This window comes from Alexandromys fortis, unplaced genomic scaffold, assembly GCF_014885135.2.
Source record: "Alexandromys fortis isolate MF-2015 unplaced genomic scaffold, M_Fortis_MF-2015_v1.1 scaffold_28, whole genome shotgun sequence".
In the NCBI taxonomy this organism is placed as follows: Eukaryota; Metazoa; Chordata; class Mammalia; order Rodentia; family Cricetidae; genus Alexandromys; species Alexandromys fortis.
Genome location: NW_026067901.1, coordinates 6,920,673 through 6,946,864, shown reverse-complemented (window position 1 = coordinate 6,946,864; position 26,192 = coordinate 6,920,673). Strand labels below are relative to the sequence as shown.

Genomic DNA, 26,192 nt, shown 5'->3' with positions numbered 1-26,192 from the left:
TATACATATTTAAATAGAAGTCAAGCTGTAACAGAAAACCATCATAGCTAAAGAACCTTCATTGTAGCATCTTTTCAAACTGATCTGTATGTAATTATTTTTGTAGCTCTTGAAGACCTTCCTTCAACTGAGGAAAGGGATCATAGTCCACTTGAAGAAATAAAAACACTCAAATGACACAGCCACTTGGCCCATTACCCTACTGACCCGGAGAGCATAATGGTGTGCAGTTCAAGCAACAACTCCGTATGTTTCCCAAACTCATTTTGTCAAAACCATACCTTTCTTCACTGGGGCAATAAGAAGTGTGCCAGGGAGGCAAGAACACATCCATGGGAGGCTCCCACATAGAAAAATGAAATCCATTTGAACAAAAACTTCCAGTGCATACTGACTTCAGCACCTACGGAAATGTTTTCTTAGGTTTAGCCAGGTAGGAGCCCAGAAGTCACTTCACTATGGCTATGGTAGAAGGGTTCAGACTACATCTGAAGTTGACAGTAGAATTGGGAATGTTAGACCCCAGGCTGTGCTGAGTGCTATATGGTACTTCGCCTGCAGCTCCCAATAGTCCTGTAGCTCCCAATAGTCCTGTAGCTCCCAGGTTACTACAGGACCAGTTGAGCCAGGAACTAAGCTTGGGGACTTAAAAACACATAGACACACAAACAGAGAGAGACAGGGTGACAGTGACATGGGTCACTTTTGATACAAGAATGTCAACTTTATTGAGCTCAGGGGAAGCTTTATATAGGGATCCTTAACTGATAGCCATGCCCCAGCACTCAGGCTCTTTCAGCTGCAGACCCAGGACCCACTCCCCTGCCATCAGGGTCTCCTGCTCAGAGCAGCTGCAGCTGGCTCCAAGGAGAGGAAAACAAGTTGTTTTGCTCAGAGGAGCTGCAAACTCAGGAAAAGCAAACAGATCACAGGGAATTGAGGGTCCAGGGGTCCACAGCCCCCAATAACTTCCATCAGTTGTCTGCATAGCACTGTATTGCAGGCATAAAAGATGAAAGTGTGATAAGGTTATAGTGGCTTCTACCAGGTTTCCCAAAAGCCTCCAACTTCAGTTCGTGCATGGCAGCAAGTTCCCTGCAGGGAGAGACCGCTGTATTAAGCTGAGAAGGTAGATTCTAAATTGCAGTGTAGGCCCGGGCAATTGGAGATAGTAGAAACAAGAGTCTTCATAGAGGAAAACGGCAGGCACAGATAGCCCAAGAGTGGACACATATGATACAGGCCCCTGAGGTGCAGATACTGAAGGCAAGTGAAACTCAGAAGGTTCTAGCACAAGTCGCAAACCTAACATGGTTCTACAAGGCTGGGTATTCAACCTGCTGAGTCAGTCATTCTTAGATCTCTATTTCTCCGTCCTCCCATTTGAAACAGGAAGCTTTACTCTATCATTGTATGTAAGAAGTATGTAACTGTTTCGTTGCTGTTGTTTTTTAAGGGGGTACAAAGTTAGATTTTCTAGAATCTTAAACTATACTATCTCATTATGTGGGTACACCCCTCGTGGTCCTGAGTTCCTTGCTCGTGTTCTCTCTCCTGCTCCTGATTTGGACCTTGAGATTTCAGTCCGGTGCTCCAATCAGGACCACGAGGGGTGCACCCACACACTGAGACAATGGGGATGTTCTATCGGGAACTCACCACAAGGCCAGCTGGCCTGGGTCTGAAAAAGCCTGGGTTAAAACCGGTCTCGCTGAACATAGTGGACAATGAGGACTACTGAGACCTCAAGAACAATGGCAATAGGTTTTTGATCCTACTGCACCTATTGGTTTTGTGGGAGCCTAGGCAGTTTGGATGCTCACCTTACTAGACCTGGATGGAGGTGGGTGGTCCTTGGACTTCCCACAGGGCAGCGAACCCTGAGTGCTCTTTGGGCTGACGAGGGAGGGGGACTTGATTGGGGGGAGGGGGAGGGAAATGGAAGGTGGCAGTGGGGAAGAGACAGAAATCTTTAATAAATAAATAAATAAAAAGAAAAAAAATAAACTATACTATCTTTTGAACAATTGGGACTCTAAGACTATAGGGACTTTTAAAGTTGGACTGAATGTATTACACATTTTGTGACAAACTATAGAAGCTGAGGACAGAATGTTAGGGTTTAATATGAAATCTCCCACATGTCCACGTGTTTGAACTCTTAGCACCCAGGTGGTGGGTGAGGTAGGAGACGCATCTGAGGGCCTTTTGGGAGACTGGATTATTAGGCCCAGAGGACTGGCCTAACCCCAGATTCTAGTCTAAGTTTCTCTCTGTTTCTCATCGGCAATTGCAGGATGCCAGACACAAACTCCTGCTGCTACAGTGCAGCCCCACTTGCCATGCCTCCCTTCCTGGGCACTGAGTGCTCAAATAAACACGCTCTGAAAGCCACAAGCCCCAAACCTCTGCCTGTTTCCACTGCCACAGAAAATCTTGGTGGGATTTCGCAAGTCTAATAAGACCCTTAGTGACAGTCTTTGAAAGTGTGCCTTGAGTGCAGTTAGGACTTAAAGAAGATTGTCTAAGAATATCCAGTACTGTTCATGTGAATCTGGAGAAAAATAATCAAGTAACAAAATTAGATTTGTAGTTATAGCTGTTTCATTTCAACTTTGTGTTTATACCCACTTGCTGCTAATTAACAAATCAAGTCCATGCTGGATCAATCTGGACGGCTCAAATAAATTACAAGATTACTATAAATAATCAGACAGACACTATCTAGCTTTATTCCCAAAACTTCCTTCATTTTGTGGGCTTCATGGTGCTGCACAAAACAATTCACACACTACCCTGGAGCATGTATGCTTCCAAGTTGGCAGGCCTTCACAAATAACAGTAAACAAACTTTTTTTTTCTTTTCACTGAAAATAAAGAGTCTGTTAGAGTCAGAAGATTCTTTGAAATCCACTGAATGAAGATTTATGTTAGCTTAGAATGTCACGCCAGGATTTTTTATGTTCTCTCTGAGTCAATACTCAGTGTTTATCCGACAAAAAGAAAATCTTCTGAATGTATATGAAAGACCAAGAACTAGGCTCATCACCAAGCACAGCAAATAAACTTAATCAGAGACGGTACAATGCGGCATAAATCTGAAAAATAAACTTTCTAGTTCAAACAGAGTAGAGTAACTCCAGACCCCTTAAACCAGCACCCAGGAATATTGTCTGTGCAGCTCTGCATTCAGAGCTAGTTACTCAATGTTCCTGTGGCTGTGGGCATTCATCTACTTCTCATATACTTTAGCAATAACTGAATGATCTGCTTACTGAAAGTACTCTATCATAGACCAGTGGGAAAATAGCTACACAATAACATTGCCAAAAAGATAACACCTGGGTTTTAGTCACCTGATATATTCTATCCTACAGAAAGTTACTTGACGATGTGTTTTTGAATTTCTATTATTGTCTCATAACTCCATTTTAACAGTATGCAGTTGAAATAAGAAAATTGTGCAAGAGAAATGACTCATTGGTTAGGAATGCTTTCTGTTCTTCCAGAGGCCCGAACTTGGTTCCCACACCCATATCAGAAGGTTCACAGTTGCTCATAACTCCAGCTCCAAGGGGTTCAACATCTTCCTCTGGCCTCCCACGCACAGACATGCACACATAAACAAAATTTAAGAATCAGTAAATTTTAAAATTAGAAAGCTGCCAAACTGAGATTTGGCTGCATTAACTCAACTCTTTCTTGCCACCAAAGACCATGTGGAAGATCATCGCTGCTGACTGACACGTGACAATCATGTTAGCTAATGACACAAGGACCGGGAAGGGGGCGGCATAAAGAAAAACGTCTCCATGTGTCATACCTTGAATATTTCAATTTACTTCCTACTGATTTATGATCAGCAAACAAGCAAATGTCTGTGCTATCTCAAGACAGATTCTATGACCTCAAGACAGATTCTGTGACCTCAAGACAGCTTCTATGTATACTTATAAAACAAACACCACCAAATAAACAAATAAATGTAATGAAGAGTGCTTGGTTTACAGGGAAGTAAAACCCTAAAATCTTCTATCAGTATTTGGTGACTTGGAAAATGTTGCTTAGCATCTTGTGGTTAGAGTGGACAGACACACTCTGACAGAAACAGACTGACTCTGTTGAAAGCAATGAGGCATTCTGTACATGTTCATCTCCAACTAACTGGCAAAGTACATGAAGACTTACACCAAATTCATAGACTAGCATAGGATAGTTCCTTTGAAAACTAACGCTCCATCTTTCTAACAAGTCTCTCTCTGCATGTGTGTGTCTGTCTCCGTCTCTGTCTCTTTCTCTCTCTCTCTTTGTGTGTGTGACACAGAGAGATATTGATTGATTTCTCCAAGCCTCTGACAATCTTGCTTGCAGTTTAAAACTAGAGATTATAGAAGTGTGGTGATGATAAATACCCCTTACGTCATAGACTCTATGTACCAAAAAATCTGAACAAAAATAAGGCAATTTAATTGCATGCTGGGGACTTCTTTCTATGGAGGCTGTTTGCATGAGAAGGTCAGACATTTGGCACGTGTCTATAATTCCAGGAACTTCAGATGTGGAGGCAGGAGGATCATCCATTCAAAGGCTATTTCAGCTGCATAATAAGCTTGAAACCTTGTTCATAAAAGGATAAAAATAAAGCAAAGGAAAGGAATAGTGTGAGGGAGCCAGTATGAAGCTCGTGGTAACGTTTCCCCAGTACTGGGTATCAAAGCCATGCAAGGAACTCTGCATGAGTTATCAGGAAATGAATGAACCCTGTGAACAGCAGAGCAGACAAGAACATTTCTACCACCCAAGAAACTTCCTTTACACTCACTCTTTGCCAGTTGATCATTATAGCCAGGGCTAATGGCTGGTAAGATTTATGTGCCTGTCATTTAGTGTGCTTGTTGGTGAACCTCATGTAGACCCATGGAGCACAAGCTACTTTTGTTTCTGTTGCTTTTAGGCAGTAAGTCTTAGTCTTCACTGACCTGGGCTGGAATATAGATGGGGAAAAGTGCCTATCCACAACCTTGAGTGAGAGAAACACTGCTTTCAATCTTTTCTAGAACTTGTCAGTGAAATTATCTGGCTGGTGGTCAAAGAGTCATGCTTACATTTATTTAGAAATGGAAAGAATTTTGTATTTTCCATTTTAGCTGGTGTGCAGTTTTGATAAAGTATGACTGTAAAGTAGCATGCCCATTCCAACTTGCTAAAGTTACTGCTTAGAAATTTTTAATGGTATTTTAATATCCAGAGGAATGGCACACCCTCTTTTATTCTTGGAATTAATAATGGAAGCTTTTGGGTTTTTTTCTTAGCAAAATGAGTCATAACGACCTCATTAATTTTATTAATCTTTTCACAAATCAGCTCAACTGTCTTCCTATTATTATACCTTCTGAGTTTTCACAACGTCAACAGTTATCTCCCCCTTCCCCACCTCATCCTTCTCCTTCTCCTCTTCCTCCTCTGACAGGGTCTTACTATGCTGGATCTCATTGTGCAGACCTTCTAGCCTAGAACTAATTAGAGATCTGCCTGGCTCTGCCTCTAATGCTAGGTTTAAATTTGTGAGCCATCCAACGTGCCATTATTCTAGTTTCTTAGCTGGATCATGACTTTAAGCCCTCTATCTAAGATCATCAGTTAAAACTATGTGTTTTATGTAATATATGTAATATATATATATATTATGATATATATATATATTAGATTTTATTTTCAATTTAATTTTTTCCAGTTTTCCCTAGAATGTGTCCTAGTTACTTTTCTCTTACTTGGATAAAACACCATGACTAAGGTAACTATAAAAAAGTATTTAATTTGGGCTTATGACTTTAGAGGCTTAGAGTCTACAATGACAGAACTAAGCACGGCAGTAAGAACACCTCAGTTTGCATCGTGATTGAAGTAGGAGGCAGAAAGAGACACTGGGAATGATTAATGAAAAAGCCTGTCCCCAGTGACACACCTCCTCCAACAAGGCCACAGCTTCCAATCAGTCCTTGCAAAGTTCCACCAACTAAGGAGCAAGTATTCAAACATAAAACCCTATAGTGGCCACTCCTATTCAAACCACCACAGATCTATAGGTTACTTAGAACATAGTGCTTCGATTTCTAAATATTTGGGATTTTCTTAACAATTTTATGGTTATTTATTTCTAATTTAATAATGTAAACATATAGGCTCAAAATGTAATATAATTTCTTTATTTAAAGCCTTACTAACATGGATTTCATACTCAGCACCTGGCCGGTGTTTGCAAAGAAAGCTTGAGAGAAACTTGACAAATTATAAACATTGTTGAATGTGGCAGTCAAAAGTCAATCAAAAGACAAGAAACTTAATGGTATTATAGGGTTTCTATAACACATTACCTGTTTTGTTTAACTGTCCTATTCTTTGGCAATACAATACTTAAAAATCTCAGAATAGGACCTAGATTTGCCTATGTTCCCATGCTACTAATTTTTATTGAGATAAAGCCCATATTTTTGCTATTTTGTCATTTTGAAGTATGCATCTGTACACCATCGCGCGCTTGCGTGGTGTTAGGTAACCAGCACCCAGTCCCTTGTGGTTTCCCTATTTTGAAACTTTCACCGTGTATTCCACATTGTTGTCATCATGGTGCTCCTGGCAAACAAGCTCCTGATCACTATGACCCACCCTAAGCTCTACTGGTAGCACTGTAGTCCACTCTGCAAATCCCACTGCACCCCAGTTTTATTTCCATATTCCCATCTTTTTATGTTTTTATCTAAAGCACAAAACACTTACCTCTTAGGCAGTGTCTGTTTGTGTCCTCATTTGGGTATACAGTGATAGATTTTATACTTCTAGACCTACCTTTTAACATTTAATATAAGGTATCTTGCTAAAGCTACATTTTAAGTGCACTGTTTAGCTATGTGCTTTCCATCTGCCTCGTCTGGTATTTACAGTTGGGCTTTTACTACCTCACATTTCTCTAGCATATCAACCTATTTTAAGTATTCTATATTAATTCTCATAATGGCTTCTTAGCTGTTCCCTTTATTATATTCTAGTGGTTGTTCTAAGAAAAAAAAAGAATGTGTTAACTGTTGATCTACCAAGTACTAATGTGCAAACCACAAATGCATAATTCCATTCAATGTGCCTGCTTCGTTATTGTCATCTTACAATGGATGAGAAGGTACAGAGGTCTCCCACACACTCCTACTCTCCCCACATGTTTCTTCCCCTCTTATGGACACCCTCACCAATGTGGCACATTCATATGATGAATCAGTCAACTGTATGGACAATCAACATTACCCATAGTTCACTCTTGAAAGAATCTAGTCCATGGGTTTGGACCAATATATAGGAGTGTATCTACGGTGATGCTATTGTACAGATATTTTCATTCAAGATCCTCTATATTCTGGCCATTAACAGATTTTTTTTCCACTCTGTCTATGGTGTAGCATGGTCTTCTCCATGGAGCTTTGTCTTCTACAAACCTCTCTTGTCATTGCCAGCCTTCATTTACTTTTTACTTGGGGAGACTCAGAGAACTGGAGGTGGGAGTGGTTTTTATCAACAGGATTAGATGGATATAGAGGCTGAAGTTAATGCTTTCTGAAAATGACAGCAAGTACTGTTTTATGTCATTTAAGAGTTTTTAAAGAATTTTCATAGCGATTCACTCACTCAGTCCATACAATAACACCATTGCTGAAATTACCAGCAACGTGAGGATATGAGACCTTAGACTAATCAACTCACACCATGAAAGTGAGCCTTCATCTCTATTTCCTGGTACACGAGAATATCTTTATCTATCTTCTATGTCTTGATTCTATCAGTAGCATATTATAGTCATTTTAAGCATTCAGATTTGTAATTTTATCAGGCTATTAACCCACAATTAATATGATTTCCAAATTAATTCTGGTTAAAATGGTAATTTAATGATTTTATGATAGAGCTTAACTCAAATTATATTATTTTATACATAGTCAGTAATTACCAATTATCACAAATTATAAGGACATTTCTTGAGCATGAATTTGTTTTCAGAGAGCATTACCTTCCAAATGATATACAAATAACATTCTCTCAATTAACATTCAAATAACATCTCACTGATGAGGCTTTTAAAACTAGTAATAACATAGGAGTGATTCTGGAAGAGAGGAAAGCTCACTACTTCACCAATACAATCAGTTTCTTTGAAAAATAATGTAAGGAGACTCATATGCATTAAAATTGAAGAATAAAAATGTATGCTAAAATTATCTGAGACTTGCAAATAAAATCAAACTTACAATGTTCTTAAGACAATGGATAACTATTTAATTACAAAAAAAAAAAAAACAAGATAAAACTATGCCACCAACGGATTCAAAGTTCTATTCACCACATTGCAGACTAGCCTTCCATTGCACCTACTAAATTCCCAGATGGCTGAAGCTCCTCCTTATCCCCTCCCTCTTTGACCAGATGTGACTGGCTCTGACTGACAGGGGTATATATAGTGTAAATGACATTTTCCCATTTGTGTTCGCTCCAAGAGCTAAAGGCCATCTAACAAATACCCCAACACCAGGCATGAGAAGCCTCTCTTTTGAAACTTTGGTCAGAGTCCTCTAAGAGCCTCCTAAAACATTATAAGCCATTGCTATTGGCCTCAGTCACCCCCAGTGGTGGAAGGTAAGTCCCTATTGTTGAAGACACCATGTACTTCAGACTTCAGACACAGGGCTCAGAAGACCCAAACTGGATCTGACCTGAAACCCTCCTCACTGAGGATTAGCTTTCACAGTACCAGAAGGTATCATGCAAGCTTCCAAAGTAGAAAAGCAACCAACAGTCCTGCCCATCCATGAGACCTAGGAACTATAATAACCAGCATGGCACAATAATTCTGCGAATGCATTAGTGGCACACAAACCTTGTTGGTAACCAACAGCTCTCTAATTGGACTTAAGACCCACACAAAAAGAGAGAAAGTATGCCTAATACTGTAGCATTCGCTTGATCCAGGGCTAGTGATGTCATGGATCTTGGAGGAGAACCTACAACTGCTACTTTACTGATCCAGCATTGTCCCTACTATTTTCTAAATCTTTGTTCTTACAGGTACGTGTCATCCTCAGTCACTGTCAAGGAAACTTCTCCTTGCAAAAGAAGAAAGAAAATCACTACAGAAAATCACAGCCAATCAAAGTGCAGAGTTGTGAAACCCGGTCCCAGCTGATAAACCGACAACCCAGTTCCTTCACACAAGGCTCACGGATCATTGCTGAAGAGGGGGTAGAAAAATTGTAAGAGCCGGAGGAATGAGAGATTGTGTCTCCAGTGACTGTCAGAAACGACAAAGCCTCAGCAACACAAACTAAACCTGACTGCTGGAGGATGACATCAATAAACATGCTGAAGCAGATGGGGAAAGGGCATGAGGCTGCAACCGTGCATAAAGAACTACAGGCAACTCAGGAATGCTAGGTGGGAAAATAGGAAAGAAAGCACTAATTAGTTACTCAATATTAAGTGGTCAGCTATAAAAATATATATGCAAGGAACATAGATTGAGCAGGTTGTGTTTATATATTTAGTAATATATATAAACACGCATAAGTAACAATTTATAAAATGAGGCCATGAATTTGAAAGAGAACAAGAAAGGGTATATGGGAAGGTTTTGGAGGAAGGGAAAAGAATGAAGAAGTGATGGGAATATATTATCTCAAAAATAAAAACAATGAAAATATAATTACAGGTCACCTATAACTTTTCAGTTTAAAAAAGATGTCTGCAGGGCTGGAGAGGTGGCTCAGAGGTTAAGAGCACTGACTGCTCTTCCAGAGGTCCTAAGTTCAATTCCCAGCAACCACATGGTGGCTCACAGCCATCTATAATGAGATCTGGTGCCCTCTTCTGGCATGTAAACATACATGGAAGGAATGTTGTATATATAATAAATAAATAAATCTTTTAAAAAAGATGTCTGCATATCCAGCTGATAACACTAGGTACTAGAAATTCAGCTGTTTTCTTAGTATTTGCTACCTTATATACCCACAGCATAAGGTATGGTCAATTTCTTCCCACATGCTTGGGGAGACATTAAGCTCAGACGGATCACACAATTTGTTCCAGATCTGTAGGTAATGAAGAAACAGTTGAAGGACCGATTTGGATTTGGGGCTAGGATTACGTATCCACAATAGTTACAGTCATTTTCTCTCTCTAGGGGTTTTCTTTATCACCCTATGCTATACCCTCAGCCACAAGCAAATACAGACCACAAAGTGTTTGTTTTCCTTTAGCTTCTCTTGTGACATAGTGACAGTGGCACTCATGCATCAGAACAGTAGAGAACTATGAAACTCATTTATGAAGTGCCTACTGTTTACCAAGCACTGGGTTAGATGCTAGGAATAGGTTATGCATAAAATATTTTAGTTTCTGCAATGATCTCACAAAGTTAAGTGTTTTATTTTTTGCTTTTACATTTTGGGTAGGAATTTAAGCTCAAAGGACCAGCATGATTTGTTCCAGATCTGTAGGCAATAAAGGAAGTAGAAGACAGATTTGGATTTGGATTGGATTTTATTGCCCACCTTTAAGGGGTAATAAAAGGCTTACCCCAGTGACTCCACCTTTACAGTAGTACCCTACACTGGTAAACATTTTACTGTATGATCCTCCTTGATATTCTAACCACTACTGAAAAAAATGTTAAGTGATTAGACTTTCAGTAGAAATGTGGCCTAAATATTATAGATATTATGTACTCCAATATATATCTGTATTAGTCACAATAAAAGTTTACCAAGATGCAATAGACAACTTAGAGTTGTATGTGTACATGTAAGCATTGACTTGTAAGTTTCAAATCAAAGCTAAAAAAAAATTAAAACAGGAGTAGCAACAAACTTCCTCTTTCTTTTCATCTACAGAGTTAAGAAAAAACAAAGATTCTACATCAATTTCCCAGCAATGTCAAAGTTTGTAGAGACCCACCTCTGCAGGCAAAAGCTAGGGAGCAGATCTTTATTCTAGTTGTGTATCTGGTTTAGTGAACCTTGAGAGGGTCAGACCCTCACTAACTTCCAGTGACTTCTCATAAAGCTTTCTCACAGCTTCTCCTAAGCCACACGGCTTGTGGTACTGTTGGTAATGCAGTTCAGGTCCTCCTGTCCCCACCACACTGGAACCATCCCCTTGAGCTGCTTGACTGTCACAAACACTGTAGAAGCCAGGGCCCAAGTCTCTCAATTGATGTTCTTTTTTGTTTGTTTGTTTGTTTGTTTTTCAAGACAGGGTTTCTTTGTGGTTTTGGAGCCTGTCCTGGAACTAGCTCTTGTAGACCAGGCTGGTTGTGAACTCACAGAGATCCGCCTGCCTCTGCCTCCAGAGTACTGGGATTAAAGGTGTGCGCCACCACCGCCCTGCTCAATCGATGTTCTTATAGAACATTCCTACATAGTTCATAGAGCATTTGTTATAGTAAGCAAAGACACAAAGATAAGTTAAGCAATAATGCACAGCCTGGTGTGCTTTTAGTAACAGTTTCCTAGAATACTTAGACAAACCTGCTGTTTCAAACACTATAAAGCAACGAATAAAAATCCTGTGCCCTCAACTTTAAGCCTAACACAAATTTGTTTTTACAAATATGATTTGCATATATAGCTTTAACATTTATCTTCATATTATCATTCTCATTTATTTCAATTCAAATTTATGATCAAGAAATAATTTTATATTTTAATTTCACATAGACACCTTTTTATATTACTAAATTATTTGAAAATGCTGTTTCTTCAGCATGAGAATGCTTTTTCTTCCCCAAAAGGAATCTAGATCTGCAATTTAGAAACAGCTTCTCATTCACTCCTGTAACTCAAAAAACCCACGTATATCTGTTACATTATTAAATGTGTAAAAGACATGACACAGTATGAGAAATATCACCAAAGTGCTTTAGAAAAGCAAGTCTTCTGCAAATATCAATTCTTAATGGGAGGTTTCTTGTATAACATTAAAATAAATAAGTATTACTTGACTACTTTCAATTTTGCTGAATGCCACCTACTTAGAAATTAACTACAATGATTCAAGATATCTCAATTTTTTCCAATGCCTCAGCGTTGTGGTTTATCTGAATCCAAGACAAGAACTATTTACCAACCTCCATCCATCCTTCTGCAGTTAACTGAAGGCTCCATCAACAACGCTTGCAAAAAACTGCCCCCCTGTGATGAAGAGGGTATTGATGGTGACCAGTCGACCTCGCAAGTTGGGTGGAGAAACCTCAGCGATGTACACGGGCACTGTCATGGATGCAAGGCCTGCAGGGAAGAATCAAAGCTAACGTGAGACATCCGCGCAAGCTCCGTCGTCACTACACTTAGCCATGCTGGGTTAAAATGCACACATCAGTTCATGTTTTAACTCTACTCTGGACTCAGGTTATCACAAGCTCAAGATTTTGTTTGTGACTGACATGGGGGTACTGCATATAAGTAAAGAAGTATGTGAAGTTCCAATCTCCAAATACTGTTTTTTTTAATATACTATTGTTTAAAGTAATTTATTTTTAGTTTATTTTATTTAGTGAGGTCTTATGTAGCTGGTCATGAAAGCAGTAGGTAAGTAAGAATGACCTTGAACTTCTGATCTTCCTGCCTCTACCTGCCAAGTTCTCAGCTCACATTGTCATTTCAAAGCCCACATACAGAAGCACATTAACAGTCCTACAAGGACATGAGTGGGATAAATATGCTTTACAATTTTACAGTCTGTAGATATAAAATTATGTTCCAGAAAAATGATGCCATTGCTAAATTATTTTAGTCTATATGGAAATGTAATCAGACAACAGTGAGAATAAAACATGATTCAATAATTTATAACAACCATTCGAAGTCTTTATTTAGAAGAGACACACCGAATCTTTAAATTGGTTTACTGATAAGAATGTTTTATTAATAAGTCAAGTCAGTCAGTTGCCCACTCCTATATTTCTGCGGCAGCTTAAAATGATGGAATGTTTGGGAATGTGCACTTCTGAAAAACAGATGATTTTTTAATTGATTTTGTTGAGTTATACTTTTTTTCTCTGCTCCCCTCCCTTCTTCTCCCCTCCCCTTCAACCCTCTCCCATGGTCTTCATGCTCCCAATTTACTCAGGAGATCTTGCCTTTTTCTACTTCCCATGTAGATTAGATCCATGTATGTCTCTCTTAGGGTCCTCATTACTCTCTAGGATCTCTGGGATTGGGAATTGTGGGCTGGTTTTCTTTGCTTTATGTCTAAAAGCCACTTATGAGTGAGCATTATGGGGCTGGGGAGGTGATCAGTAAAGTGCTTATATTGTTATTTATATTGTTATTTATGTCTCTAGACATATAAATCAATCCAAAGATTAGATTGAACATCAAAACTGCACAACAGACCCATGTAGAACTGCTTTTTTAAGTGACTGGTTTATGCTGAAGAAAACACCTAGAAAACTGCCACTTCCAGTCCAGGGGGCCTTGCATTTCAGGGCCCCTGAATCTACCACCTTCCATACTCAGTGACAGCTGTCTGCAGTCTGTGACAGCCATAGCTACGCTTCTCAACACATGGCTGACTGTCAGTAGTGACAGAGATGGACCCTAGGGGCTCATGCAGACTAAACATGACCACTATGCCCTCCCTCCCCTCAATTCATCAGTAGTCTCTGTTTGTCCCTCACCAACCTAAATCACATAGTTCTCTCTCACATAAGTACTGCAAACTAATTGATAGTACCCTGGAGCTGTAATTCTCTCTCTTTTTCTTCCTTCTCTAGACAGAGGCCCACTTCCACCCAGTGTTTTCAACTTGACTAAACTCCCTGATGATACCACAGCAGCCTGCAGCCTTACCAGTTTTACCTTTTCTTAAATTTTAATTGACCTTATCCATTCTTCGAGTGAGGCAGCAAGAATAAATAGACAAACAACAACAAAACCCTGGAAAAATCCCCTGCATTAAGGCAAACATACAAGCACTTAAGCTTTCCTGGCGCTCCTTGCTCCTTTAGTGCCTGCCAGCATATGTAGAGAAACCTATGGGTTACAAGTCTTCCTACATGAGCAGGAAGGAGTATTAAACTAACTCATCCCCATCTTAGTGCAGTATTAGTGCAGCACAGACTACTCTAAAATGCCTTCTGTAAAACTGAGAAATAAACATTTTCAAAAATATCAACAAGTTGATTATATTCTCCTCATTTCTTTGACTATGGGACCATCTCAATAAAATTTCATAAATAAGCACTAATTTATGATTGAGAATTTTTCTATACTGGTCTAGTTAAAAACAATCACTCCATTTCTCAGCCACATAACCCACGAAACATGGGGAATCAGACATTTAAGCAATACATTCTTGTCCCCATACCACAGATTTTACATGACTAGAAATGTAGACATGTCCTCAGGCCTTTAGAAAGTTTGATGGTTTCAAATGAATGCCAGAGTGCTGAAGGTAACAGATGACAGCTGAGAAAGAGACCAGAGAACTAGAAAACCTTAAAGTCATTGATAGGTAGAGTTAGAAAGAGTCCTGCAAATTTATCCTAATTGACAATGCTGATTTAGTATTGCTGTTAAAACTGCCCAATTTTGTTAGTTAGGAATTGTCCACGTCCTGGTTACAGCCCTTTTCCTCAGTCTATCTACACTGAGAGCATGTAATCACCCCACTTCACAGAGGACGTTATCCTGGGGAAAGCAGCGAGTCAAAGAACCTAGCAGGGTCCAGAACCCAACTTTAACGGCACACACTAAACTAGCTCATCACCACAGATGGCAGTGGGCTCAGGAACGATAGGTTTCAAAACCCACCATGCCGGTTACAAGCTGGATAAGTCAGTATAAGTTATTTAAACTTTTTAGGCCTCCAATTTCTTTTCTATGGAAGGAGAAGATTAAAGGTCCTTCAAAGAGATTGAGAAATCTCAATGTATTATTAACAGGGTAAAGCACTGGAATACAGAAGGTAGTCAATACTAGCCATGATCAGATTGAAATACAAGATGAAGTCTGAGACAGCTGGACTCAGAAGTGGCCTGTGAGGCATGCAGCAGGCGGTAAGTATTTCTCCCTGAGAATGCTGAGGGTATAGGTTAGCTACATGTAGTGTTCCAGAAGCCCGCGTGTCCGGCTCAACTCAGAGTCTGCCAAGACAGCTCGCCTCCTTCCTTCTTACCCCTGGATGGGAGAATCTGACCTTGTCAGCTTAGATTGCATATTATGTCATTCTAGACAAAAAGAAAAGGTAGGAGGGAGAAAAATGTATGAAGGCAAAATAAACCTGATTTGTGGAGAGAAGATCAGATGGAAAAAAGACAGGAGAAAGTTTTAAGGAAGACACTTGAGATGGGTCTGGGGGAAAAAATGCAAACAAGAACTCAGCTTTGAGGGCGGATGTGGGGGTGACATATTTTGAGAGCTGCTAAATTACAACCCACTTGCTGTTCCGTGCTAGGCCCGAACTGATTTTCAAGGGCTCTGGATGCCTTTCAATCGCAGGACAACATTTCTTTAAGTACAGCTTCAAACTGAGACTAGTGTAGAAAAAGCTGGAAGTCACACAGATACGCAGGGTCCCAAAGGTGCCTGTGCGAACAATACACCTAATTGTGATAACAGCAGCAGGTCACTCTCAGAAAGGACATTTGAGAAGATTGCTGAGAGCCACATCCTGAAAAATAATGTCTGTATTTAGGGCACTGTTGGATGGAAGGTCAGACGGTGAACGGTAAATGGTGCCTTACCCTTGAATATCACAGCATAGGCCTAAAAGTTTCCCCATCAACAGGTATTGGATAATGAAAAGCAAATACAGAAAACGCAGAAATGGACACAAAGTTCGGTTTCGTTTTTTCATAATATAACGCAGATGCTAATGGCAACGTGGTTTCAGGGGCTCATGTCGTCAACTTTTCATCAATGCTATTTAAGGATAAAGGGGCACACCTCTGCTGAGAACATGATCCTGAGGAAATAGCTCAGAAACATTTTATCTTTGAAGAATGTGGTCTCTCTTTTGTTTCCCTTCTCCCCGTAGTGTGAGTATTTCCTGCCACCAGGTAGCATGTTAAAGAGATCAGGTCAGTCTGTAAGAAAACTGGGAACTGAGAACAATGAATTGTTTGTTGTGAGCTAGACAAATTGTGAGCACACATCCAACTGCTCTATGAAACTGGATAACGAGGAGCCTGATGCTCACTCCACTCACTGTGTTCCAATGCGCATACATCACACGCAAGCCCTGCCAATCAACAGTCTGTTATTAATGAAACAACCCATGCAAGCAGCTGATTTATGGATTCCCAAACAATATAAAGCCCAGTCCTAAAAAGCCCCAGACATTTCAGTTATGATTAAGTTACCCTAAAACCCATTTCCACTCTTCAGAAATAAATAGCATCTGTCCAGAGACAACTCTCACTGTTCTAATGAAGGACTGCTAAGTAAAACCAGCAAATGTGAGGGTCTGTTTAAATCACTATTATGTGTTTGTATAGCTTAACTATAGATTTCAACAAACCACAAGAGCATTCAAATAAGCAATAACTTTATTATTCATACAACATCTGTTGTAAAGACAGTGTATTGAAGCTCATATTTCTGCTGTGTCGTAACCCAAAGATGATAGCCTAAGATTTCCAAAATTAAGAGTTAGATGTTTCTGAGATATATATGTGAATGAGGCAAAACTTTAAGGAGCATTCTATGAAAAATTTTATTTTCCCCTCTGTTTGAATTTATTAACTACATAAAATCAATATCTAATACAATATCAAATTTTATTTTATGCTGTGTGTGTGTTTATCCTGTATGTGCACATATTCGTGTGTGTGCACATGGAGAGGTTGGAGTGGAGGTCTGGTGTCAGGTGTCTTCGTGGATAGCTCTCCACAGTTTTATATTTTTGAGACAGTTTCTTACTCTAAAGCTCACCGATTGGCTAGACTGACTGGCCAGTAAGCCTCTGGAATCACCCAGCCTCTGCCTCCCCAGCACTAAGACGACAGGTATGTACCACCACTCAGTTTCCTTACAAGGATACTAGGGATCCAAACTCAGGTTCTCAGCTTATATAGCAAGCATGTTACTAACCAAGTCAACTTCTCATTCTAATGTTAATAGTCCAAATGAAACATAAGAAGTTAACTTGAACATCAAACATCAATATCTTTCTATAGTAAATATAACCATAGAAATCCATGGTGGTGTTATTTCATGGTGTTAAAAGCTCAAATTCTTAAAAAGATAAGGATACATCAAGGGGACTTGTCATCACGCTTGACTTGAGAAGCATTACCGAGACACCGCACCTGGGTCACCACTGTGCAAGAGCATCCCCAGCAGCAAGCAGACTCACCACCTGCGTGGAGGAGATGCAGAAACTGCCTTCCACAAACTGCTGGAAGCCCTTTCAAAGGCTTGAGTCAGAAACATAAGCAATTTCATAACCAAACAGCATTAGCAAACCCTGTTGTGATAGACAAATACCCATGAATCACAGCGGTATCTCAGCACGATAAGCCATGCAGCCACTAATTAGCTTCTGAGAAGTGCCTAAGCCACCTCCCAATGATAATGCTTTTGGAATGAGGATTGTGGTGGCCTGAGTTCATTTCTAAAACCACGGCTTTATTGTCTCTAAAGATGGAACCTTAGTAAAAAGATGCAGGGTTAAGGGAAGAGGAGCCTTTAGAGCAGGTGTGACCAGTTGACTGCGACACCTTCATTCTTCTCCGTAGCCGTGTGTGTCTACTGTTACCAGGTGGCTAGCATGACTTAGAATTCAGCTTTAGCTTTTTTCTAAGAAGGTTTAAGACACAAAAGATGTGCAGCAACTTCCAAATGTGCTTGGACCCATATATAACACAAAATGCCTGTAACAGAGTTGGTTGTGAGAAAAGACTACCCCAGGGATATCTTTCAAAATTAATTATCGGATACTTTCTAGAGAGTCCAATAGCCCCAAACAAAATGTTATATACTTATCATCAGCAAGTCAGCTGCTTACCATCTCTCTCTCACCAGCAAGTCAGCTGCATACCTTCTCTCTCTCACTTGCTCTTTTTAAAAATCCAGTGTGTGTCAGGGCATGGGGAGAGGGGGCATGTATTCCTGTACACCTGCCACAGTATGCATATGGAGGTAACTTGTGAGAATCAATCCTCTTTTCTACCATGTGAGTCCCAGGAGATTGGACTCTTATGTATAAGGTATAGGTTTGTGTTCAGCTGACAGAAACTAGCAAGCACAGATGACAAGGTGCATGAATACCTCAAGGATGTGACAATTTGACTGACCACGCCCGTCCCATGACCCAGATTATTAACCCCTAGAGCGGGACCCTTGGTTACAACCCTTTCTTGGGAACCACTTTTTCTGTACAGGAGCTCTGCTTCTTTCCCGTCTTTTAATCTGTCACCAGTAATAAAGATCCTTTCTAAAACGCACCCTCCAGTTGTCCCTGAGACTAGTGTCCCTTCATTTTCACTAGAGAAATTATTGGCCTGGGATGTCTCTGGTGGCCCTGGCTTTTCAGCACCCTAGCTCCCCAAATTAGGGCTCACTTTAACGGAGAAGGGCTCCGTTAACTCACAGACCCCAAGTTTTCCCACACTGATGTAGAATGATGAAAAGGCAGCAGATAAGTGGATATGACAGGCATAGCTAAAGAATGTCACAGTCTACACTTCTATGTCAGCTGCTGTCCTCCTTGCTAGGACCAAATACCTAAAATGGAATAAATTGTTCTGGGCTCGCTGTTTGCGTGGACACAGAATAGACAGCAGGGAGGGGGGATGCCGGCCCTCTGCTGGCTTTTCATCCTCCCTTTAATGCAGTCCTGGGTCCCGGCCTATGCGACGAAACTGCTCACATTCAGGATGGATCTTCCATCCTCTACTGAACCTCTCAGCAAACACCCAGAGGTGTGTCTGAGATCATTCCAAAGCCAGTCAAGCTGGTAACAAAGAAAACCACTGCAATTTCCATTCCCAAAGGGCAAATCAACTTAATGCAAGCTACTTACATTTTTGAAAGATTTTTTTTTAATTTCCCCTTCTTTGGCATATTGGAAATAATGAAATCTTTCGGGGATTTACTTTCTTTAGATTGTTACTAATTTTTAGCTTGAGCTTGTAATTTATGAGAAATTAAAAATGTAATTTTCTTACATATCCGTTTTCACGAAAACGTGAAGGAAATACCATTGTAGTTTCCTTTGGCCAACCTTTTATTGCTGCTAGAATTTATCTATTACGTCACTACTGACTTCTCACCAACAAGAACAGAGAATACCTTGGCACTTGTTCCTCCTTGGTGCTGTGTAAAAAGCGCCACTCCTCTGAAGCTGCCCTGGGCAGCTTCTGACTTCACCCTTTTACATGCTATCTGCCTCTCCAAGTTCACTTGCATCCCTATCCTTTCACCAAGCTTTGCAAGCCATCAAGAGGAGCCCTGTGCAAAGGGCGAAGACATTAACTGCCAAACCTTATAGAATAAGGAACAGCTGGCAGGCTCTGCAATACTTCCTGGTAGACCTTACTTCCGTGTATTAACTAACGTGGAGCTTTGTCGTAAACTGCTGTGGGTTCCAATGCGCAGAAAAGTATCACGCCTAAACAGGACTACAAATCCTGCAAGGTCAAGTTCTATTGTCATGCTCTGGAGAAAAAGAAGAAGAAGGAGGAGGAGGAGGAGTAGGAGGAGGAGGAGGAGGGGGAGGAGGAGGAGGAGGAGGAAGAAGAAGAAGAAGAAGAAGAAGAAGAAGAAGAAGAAGAAGAAGAAGAAGAAGAAGAAGAAGAAGAAGAAGAAAGAAAAAAGGAAGAGGAGGAAAAATGGGAGGAGAAGGAGGAAGAACATGGAGGAGGAAGAAGGAAAAAGAGGGTGAAGAGGAAGAGAAGTAGAAACAGTGCGGTGGCGGCAGTAGTAGCAGTAGGAGTATGAGCCACTTGGTGAGGGCACGGGTGAGCACACTTGCCTTTTGTCCTGCTCCTCCCCTGCCTCCTCATCAACTCCTGAGAGGTCCAGAGCCACCTCAAGGTGCACCTACAAAGTGAGTAGCTCTGCCAGCTTATCAAGATTGCTAGCTTTTAAATAAGTGTCATTGCTTCCTGTCATCTGTGGGGTCCAAACTTCAGGTTTCTTCAAATGCTGAGACTCTGACCTATTCTGGCAACACCGAGAAAAATAACTGTGAACCTAGATTTGTGAAGCCGAAAGGAGAAAAATAATCTGTTTCCAACATAGGGTAAAATGCCTAAAATAGAATTCTAAAAGTTCGTGTCAGAGAGATGATGATCTCAAATGGATTATCTTAGGGTTTTTGATGCTGTGAACAGACGCCATGACCATGGCAACTCCTATTAGGAAAACATTTAATTACTGTGGCTTACAGTTCAGAGGTTCAGTCTATTATCATCGTGGTGAAACATGGCAGCGTGCAGGCCTGCATGGTGCTAGAGAAGGAGCTGAGAATTCTACATCTTGACCCATAGGACACCAGAAGTGAAATGAAACACTGGGCATGGTGAGCACATATGAGACCTCAAAGCCCAGTCCCACAGAGGCACACTTCCTCCAAATAGGCCACACTTTTTGCAACACAGCCACACCTCCTAATAGTGCCATTGCCTATGAGCTTATGGAGGCCAATTAGAATTCAAACTGCCACATGGATGATATAAGAACAGAGATGTAGGAAGGATTAAAGAGCAAGAAAATGTAGGAAAAGTATAACAATCCATGAACTGTATTAATGAAGAATTATTCCCATAAGGAAAACTTCAACTCTAGACATCTTCGTTCTATTAGTTCCACGATATGCAACCTGCTAGGTAAAATTCAATATCCATCCATGTTTTTTAAATCCACTTAAAATTTGAAAGGGCTATTTCATTTAAAAAAATGCAACAAACATCATATTTAGCCACTTAAAGTATGTTATGAGCCAATAGGAACCAATCAAACATAAATGCTATTCTACTTCTCAATATAAAACTTCTAGTCAGTGCACTAATGCAAGAAAAAGGTTCCCCAGCACTTGGGAGGCAAACGCAAACAGATCTCTGTTAGTTCGAGGCCAGCCTTGTCTACAGAGAGAGCTTTAGTACAGGCTCCAAAGCTACAGAGAAACCCTATCTTGAAAAACCAAAATTAAAGAAAAAAATAGCTAAAAGAGAACATTTCTGCAATTTTGTAGGGTAAATCATTTATAGATGATATAATTGCAAATTTTGTAAAAATAAAAATGTGCTATGGACATTTTATTTATAAAGAGTAGGGAAAGAGGAAAGCAAAGCAAAGCAAAGCAAAGCAAAGCAAAGCAAAGCAAAGCAAAGCAAAGCAAAGAAAAGAAAAGAAAAGAAAAGAAAAGAAAAGAAAAGAAAAGAAAAGAGGATACAAGCCTGCTGAACAAAACATGGCAAAGGGGTTGTGGGGCAGATGCATTGGCCTTTTAAAGGTCATTCAGCCTATGCGTAGGGGATCTTACATAGCCATGCCATGCATAAGTATAGATTACATGGCCACGCTGACCATGCGCATAAAGTCCCTAGGTCATTAGGCAATTTGCCTGAATGCTGATGGCTCAGGCACAGCTGTGGACCCAGAAATGCTAACACCTGGGATGACTAAGCATCCGCTGGGATGCCCTGGATGTGATGGCAATGACAACTCTTTCTTTTCTTTCTCCTTGCCCCCACCCCAAGCATGGTTGTACGTGTTTTACAGGTAGGCACCTAGTAGTCTCTCTCCCACGAGGTTACTTGATTTGATTGACTCCATTTGATCGTGAGATGATAAGATCTTTTGGCACAGCCCATTCTAGCCTCTAACTCTAGGTGATTCTCAGCTCTCAGACTTCCAAGTACTAGGATCAATGTGTGTGATATTAAGCCCTGATTTCAATTTGTTTAAAAGTTGTGTTTGTTTTTGAAATAGGCTCGGATGATGTGGACCAGGATGGCCTTGCTTTTCTCATGGCCTGGAACTCAGAGTCCTCCTCCCCAGTCCTGGGAACACAGGCATTATGCACACCATACCTAGCAATGACACTCTAATTAGAGTTTAGTAGCGCTGCTTCATTTTAAAAAGAAGAAAAGATAAAAGGCTTGCATGGTAAAGTGTGCCTGTAATTATACTACTCAGGAGGCTGAGGAAAAGGGATTGATTACTTGAGGTCAAAGTTCAGACAGCCCGGAAATATAAGAGCCATTAAGAAGAGAAAAAGAAAAGAAAAAGAAAAGGCTAAAACACAATTTTATTATATTATTACATGTCTAAATACTATCAGCAACTTTAAAATAGAATTTTAAAATATACTATGTTATTAATGAAAGAGTTGCTTAGGAACATTTCCTTTCCCTTGGACCCACTGGATAAAGGGAAACTTGGCATCACTACCGTGATTTCGTATCTGGCTGGAAGACCGTAATAAATCACTGTCTCTAACATTTCCTAAAGGAGTCACCTTGAATTCCAGGAAGAATAAACCTAAAGGAAAGAGCTCTCTTCAGCCTGAGAGGTGACATCCGTTCAAGCCATGGATGACAGGAGTAAGGGGCTTCTTTGGACCACCTCAGAACACAAACTAAAACAACAATGACCAAGAAGACCATACCTAGCTATGTATTTTTGTTCCTCTTCCCAGGGTGGCCACAATAAAGAAATCTCAAGACAAAGGGTTGAGCCCAGTAGGAAGAGTCTGTAGAAGAGGCTTTTGCTCAATGAACTGTTTATATTAGGAGCTTGAATACTAACATCAACCATTTTAAAAGTTAGACTATTAAAGAATACCTAAGTATTTATAGTATAGTATGTTCATGAATTCAGTACTATAAAGATGTTAAGACCCAGAAGCATCGTAAATGTGAAATAAATGTTTGTTTCTATCAAAGGTAGCTTGCCACCAAGAGCCCGGTGCTTAAATCTTCCCCATCTTGTAAATATTTGTGCATAGTATTTCAAATATTTGTAAAGCTTGTATGTGGTGTGATATTTTGTTTGTGTTCTGACGAATAAAGCTTGCCTGGAGATCAGAGGGTGGAGCTGGTCACTAGTTAACCATAGAGGTCTGGAGGTCTGTATAGACAGGAGAAAGAAAGTGATAAGGCTGGGTGGAGAGCGGAAGTGATAAAGAGGGTGGAGACAGGATCCCTTTGCCCTTTCAGTTTGAAGATTTGGAGAGGTAAGGGATCTGTGGTGGCTGCTGCTGTGTTTCACTGATCTTTCAGCTTTTACCCCGATATCTGACTCCTAGTATTTATTGATTAAGACTAATTAGAGTCAAGTTTCGCTTGTGTGCAAATATTTTAATCTGCCCTACCTGGTCTACTAAGGCTCTGCTTCACTCCCAGAACTTGGTGGCCTGAAATGATCAACCAACCCCTCCCGTTCCCGCCCCATCCTTTGTGTCTGTTCTTTTTAAAATTAGCCAATCTTGAAAGACTATAAGATGAGACCCCAGCCAAGGAGGAAATCACAGTCACCACCTGGCCTGTATCAGAATTAAAAACTGAGATTTCCTGTCCCTGTGTGTGTGTACTTGCAAGCCCATGTTAGGGCATGTTGTACTGTTTTTGCAATAAGCAATGGTCTCAATGAGTTAGTTACTTTAGGGTTGTGAGTTTCTTTGTGTGACACCAAGAATATTCTTTGCCAACAGATGGGGACTGGGAAAAACAGACCATTTGACAAATAGAAGTATCCATAAGAAGGGTTTTTTAAGGGGGAGGGGACTAGTTGATGGCTCACCAGGTCACTGAGCCTGACCTGAGTTCTATCTTCTAAGTTTGTGTTGTATAAGAAGACAACTGTGATTGACAATTCTAGTGAAGAACAGGACTTTCACCTTCGCAAGGCTGACTGACAGATTAGGAACTTCAATAACTGCAGAGAAGTTAGAATGCTGAAGGAACAGTCTAATTTTTATATACATGTAAATATAAACTATGTTATATATATTACATATATACCATATATGTAACGTATTAGTTTATGAACATATATTTAATATATAGTATATAAATAGCATACATAAATTAGAAGATGTAATATATAAGTATAAATAACATTTATATATAATATATAAAAATATAAACAATATAAAACCAAGCCTGGACTTTCCTTAGCCCCTTAATTAAGATCTATTCCTTGCCTTCCTCTGTGCTTGACCTAGCAATTGTCTGACTAAAAGGAAAATCCTTTTAAAAATGTGTTCACTAAATAAATGGACTACTAGAGTCTACCAGCCAAAAGGCTAAGTGTTGTCATACAGTATCTGAGACCCTGGTGATGATCTCCCCACTTTCCTGTAATTCACTTAACCAGTGTTTTCAACAATGTATTTGAAAAGTGCCCTAATTTGCAACATTTCTGATTTATTGCTATAAAACTTCATCAAACAATCACCACATTGGAATACAAAATTAGGGAATACCTAAATTTGGGTTCCCACATCATGGACATTCCAAATAAACTACCTTCTATCCCCTCCAAGGTGAGAGTTGTATTTTTCAACTGACAAAACCAACTCTCTTTCTCTTTTGCATGTGCATGTGTGTGCGCGCACACACACACATATATACACAAAGGTTTTTGAAAAAAATACTTAAGCTTAAATATATTTGTTTAATATTTATATGTTTATATTATATAAAACTTAGTTTGATAGGTTACTCTTTGTAATGAACAAAACCTGAACACCATCCATTTAGTAGTAGTGCTCTAACCAGATACTGAACTTACTATAGTACTGAGTTAGGAAAAACAATGAAATTCCTGTATACTAGTTTTTTTTGTGATTTCAAAAGTAAAAATCAAAAGATTTACAAAATCAAAAGATTTACAGGTCATGTACATGAAGACATAAGAGAAAAATACTGATTGTTGCTGATGAGGCAAAATGGGGTAAATTCATTTGATTTATTGCATTGGGTTTTGAGAGAAAAAAATACTTATAATTAAAAAATTTAAAGTAAAATTTATAAAACATCTTAGGAGTATTTGCTAAATGGAAAATAATAGCTAAGCTAAATATTGGCATATAGTACAATTTTTAATTTTATATTGAGCATATATGTATTAAGAAATCAAAAAAGTAAACTGTTACGATTTTAGCCATCCAGCATGGCTGGCACTTCCGGGTTTCAGGGCCATGCGTGTGCAGACAAGCCCTCAGGCAAAAATACCTAACCACCCAGGGACCTTAAAAGGCCCTGCATGACCCACATGCGGCACTGTTCCATCACTTGTGCGTGCATGCATCAGCTCTGTCATCTGTGTATCGTGTAGCTCTGTCATCCCCCTGTGCGCATGCGCTATGCGCCCTTTTAAAGCTGAATGCGCCATCTTCAGCCCTCTCTTTCTGCACACCGACTTCCTCAGGCCTGTACATGTCTCCTCTCTCCTCTAATAAACTCCTAAGCGGGTGTGTTGCATGTTTCCTGTTTCCTTCTCACTCGCACCAGGTAATTTCAGAAACCTTAAAAGATTTCATGTAAACATTGAAATTCATCCTGAGTTGGAACAATAGTTCTTAAAATCTCTAAGAGCAGAACACACTAATTCTGCATTAAATTTACAGAGCATTTTTCTATGTTCATAACTATTGAATAATTATACATAATTATGAGGTATGCTATGACAATCTGATGCATGGATACATGTCATGAGTCCACCAGGGCAATGCCATCTCCTCTAACTCAGTAAGACTGACGAGTAAGTGGTTCTGTTGAAGTCACTGGCAACTGCTTGCTTCTGGTGTGCTGCAGAACTGCCTGTCCCTCCTTACTCTCAGCCCCTTTCCTTGCTAGCTCCTGGTGACCATTAAGCACCTACACTTGCCTCTTAGAAAATCTCTACTGTAGCCATTAGACACATGGGAACATGTGATATTGTCCTTCTGGGACTGTAATATGATTTAACACAATAGCTTGCATGTCCATTCATGTTGCTATCATCTATGTTTAATATTTTGCTGTGCATATAGATGATATTTTCTTTATTCATCTACATGACAATTCACCAGTTAATTTAAATGCCCGACTATTGTGAACAGCGAGGAAATAGATCAGGGGAGGCATCCCTTTCATACACTAATTCCTCTTTCTATGGTGGATGTATTGTGATCTTGGTTATTGTGGTGGTTTGATTAGGAAC

At 39.9% G+C, this 26,192-nt stretch overlaps 1 protein-coding gene across 1 annotated transcript in view; it reads right to left on the bottom strand.

The window, feature by feature from the left end:
- The window catches only part of Slc2a13 (solute carrier family 2 member 13), a 303,202-nt gene that overhangs the window by 231,938 nt on the left and 45,072 nt on the right, over positions 1-26,192 (bottom strand). The window contains 1 exon segment of the mRNA XM_050130973.1: positions 12,164-12,323. Coding sequence (XP_049986930.1) covers positions 12,164-12,323 — 160 coding nt within the window.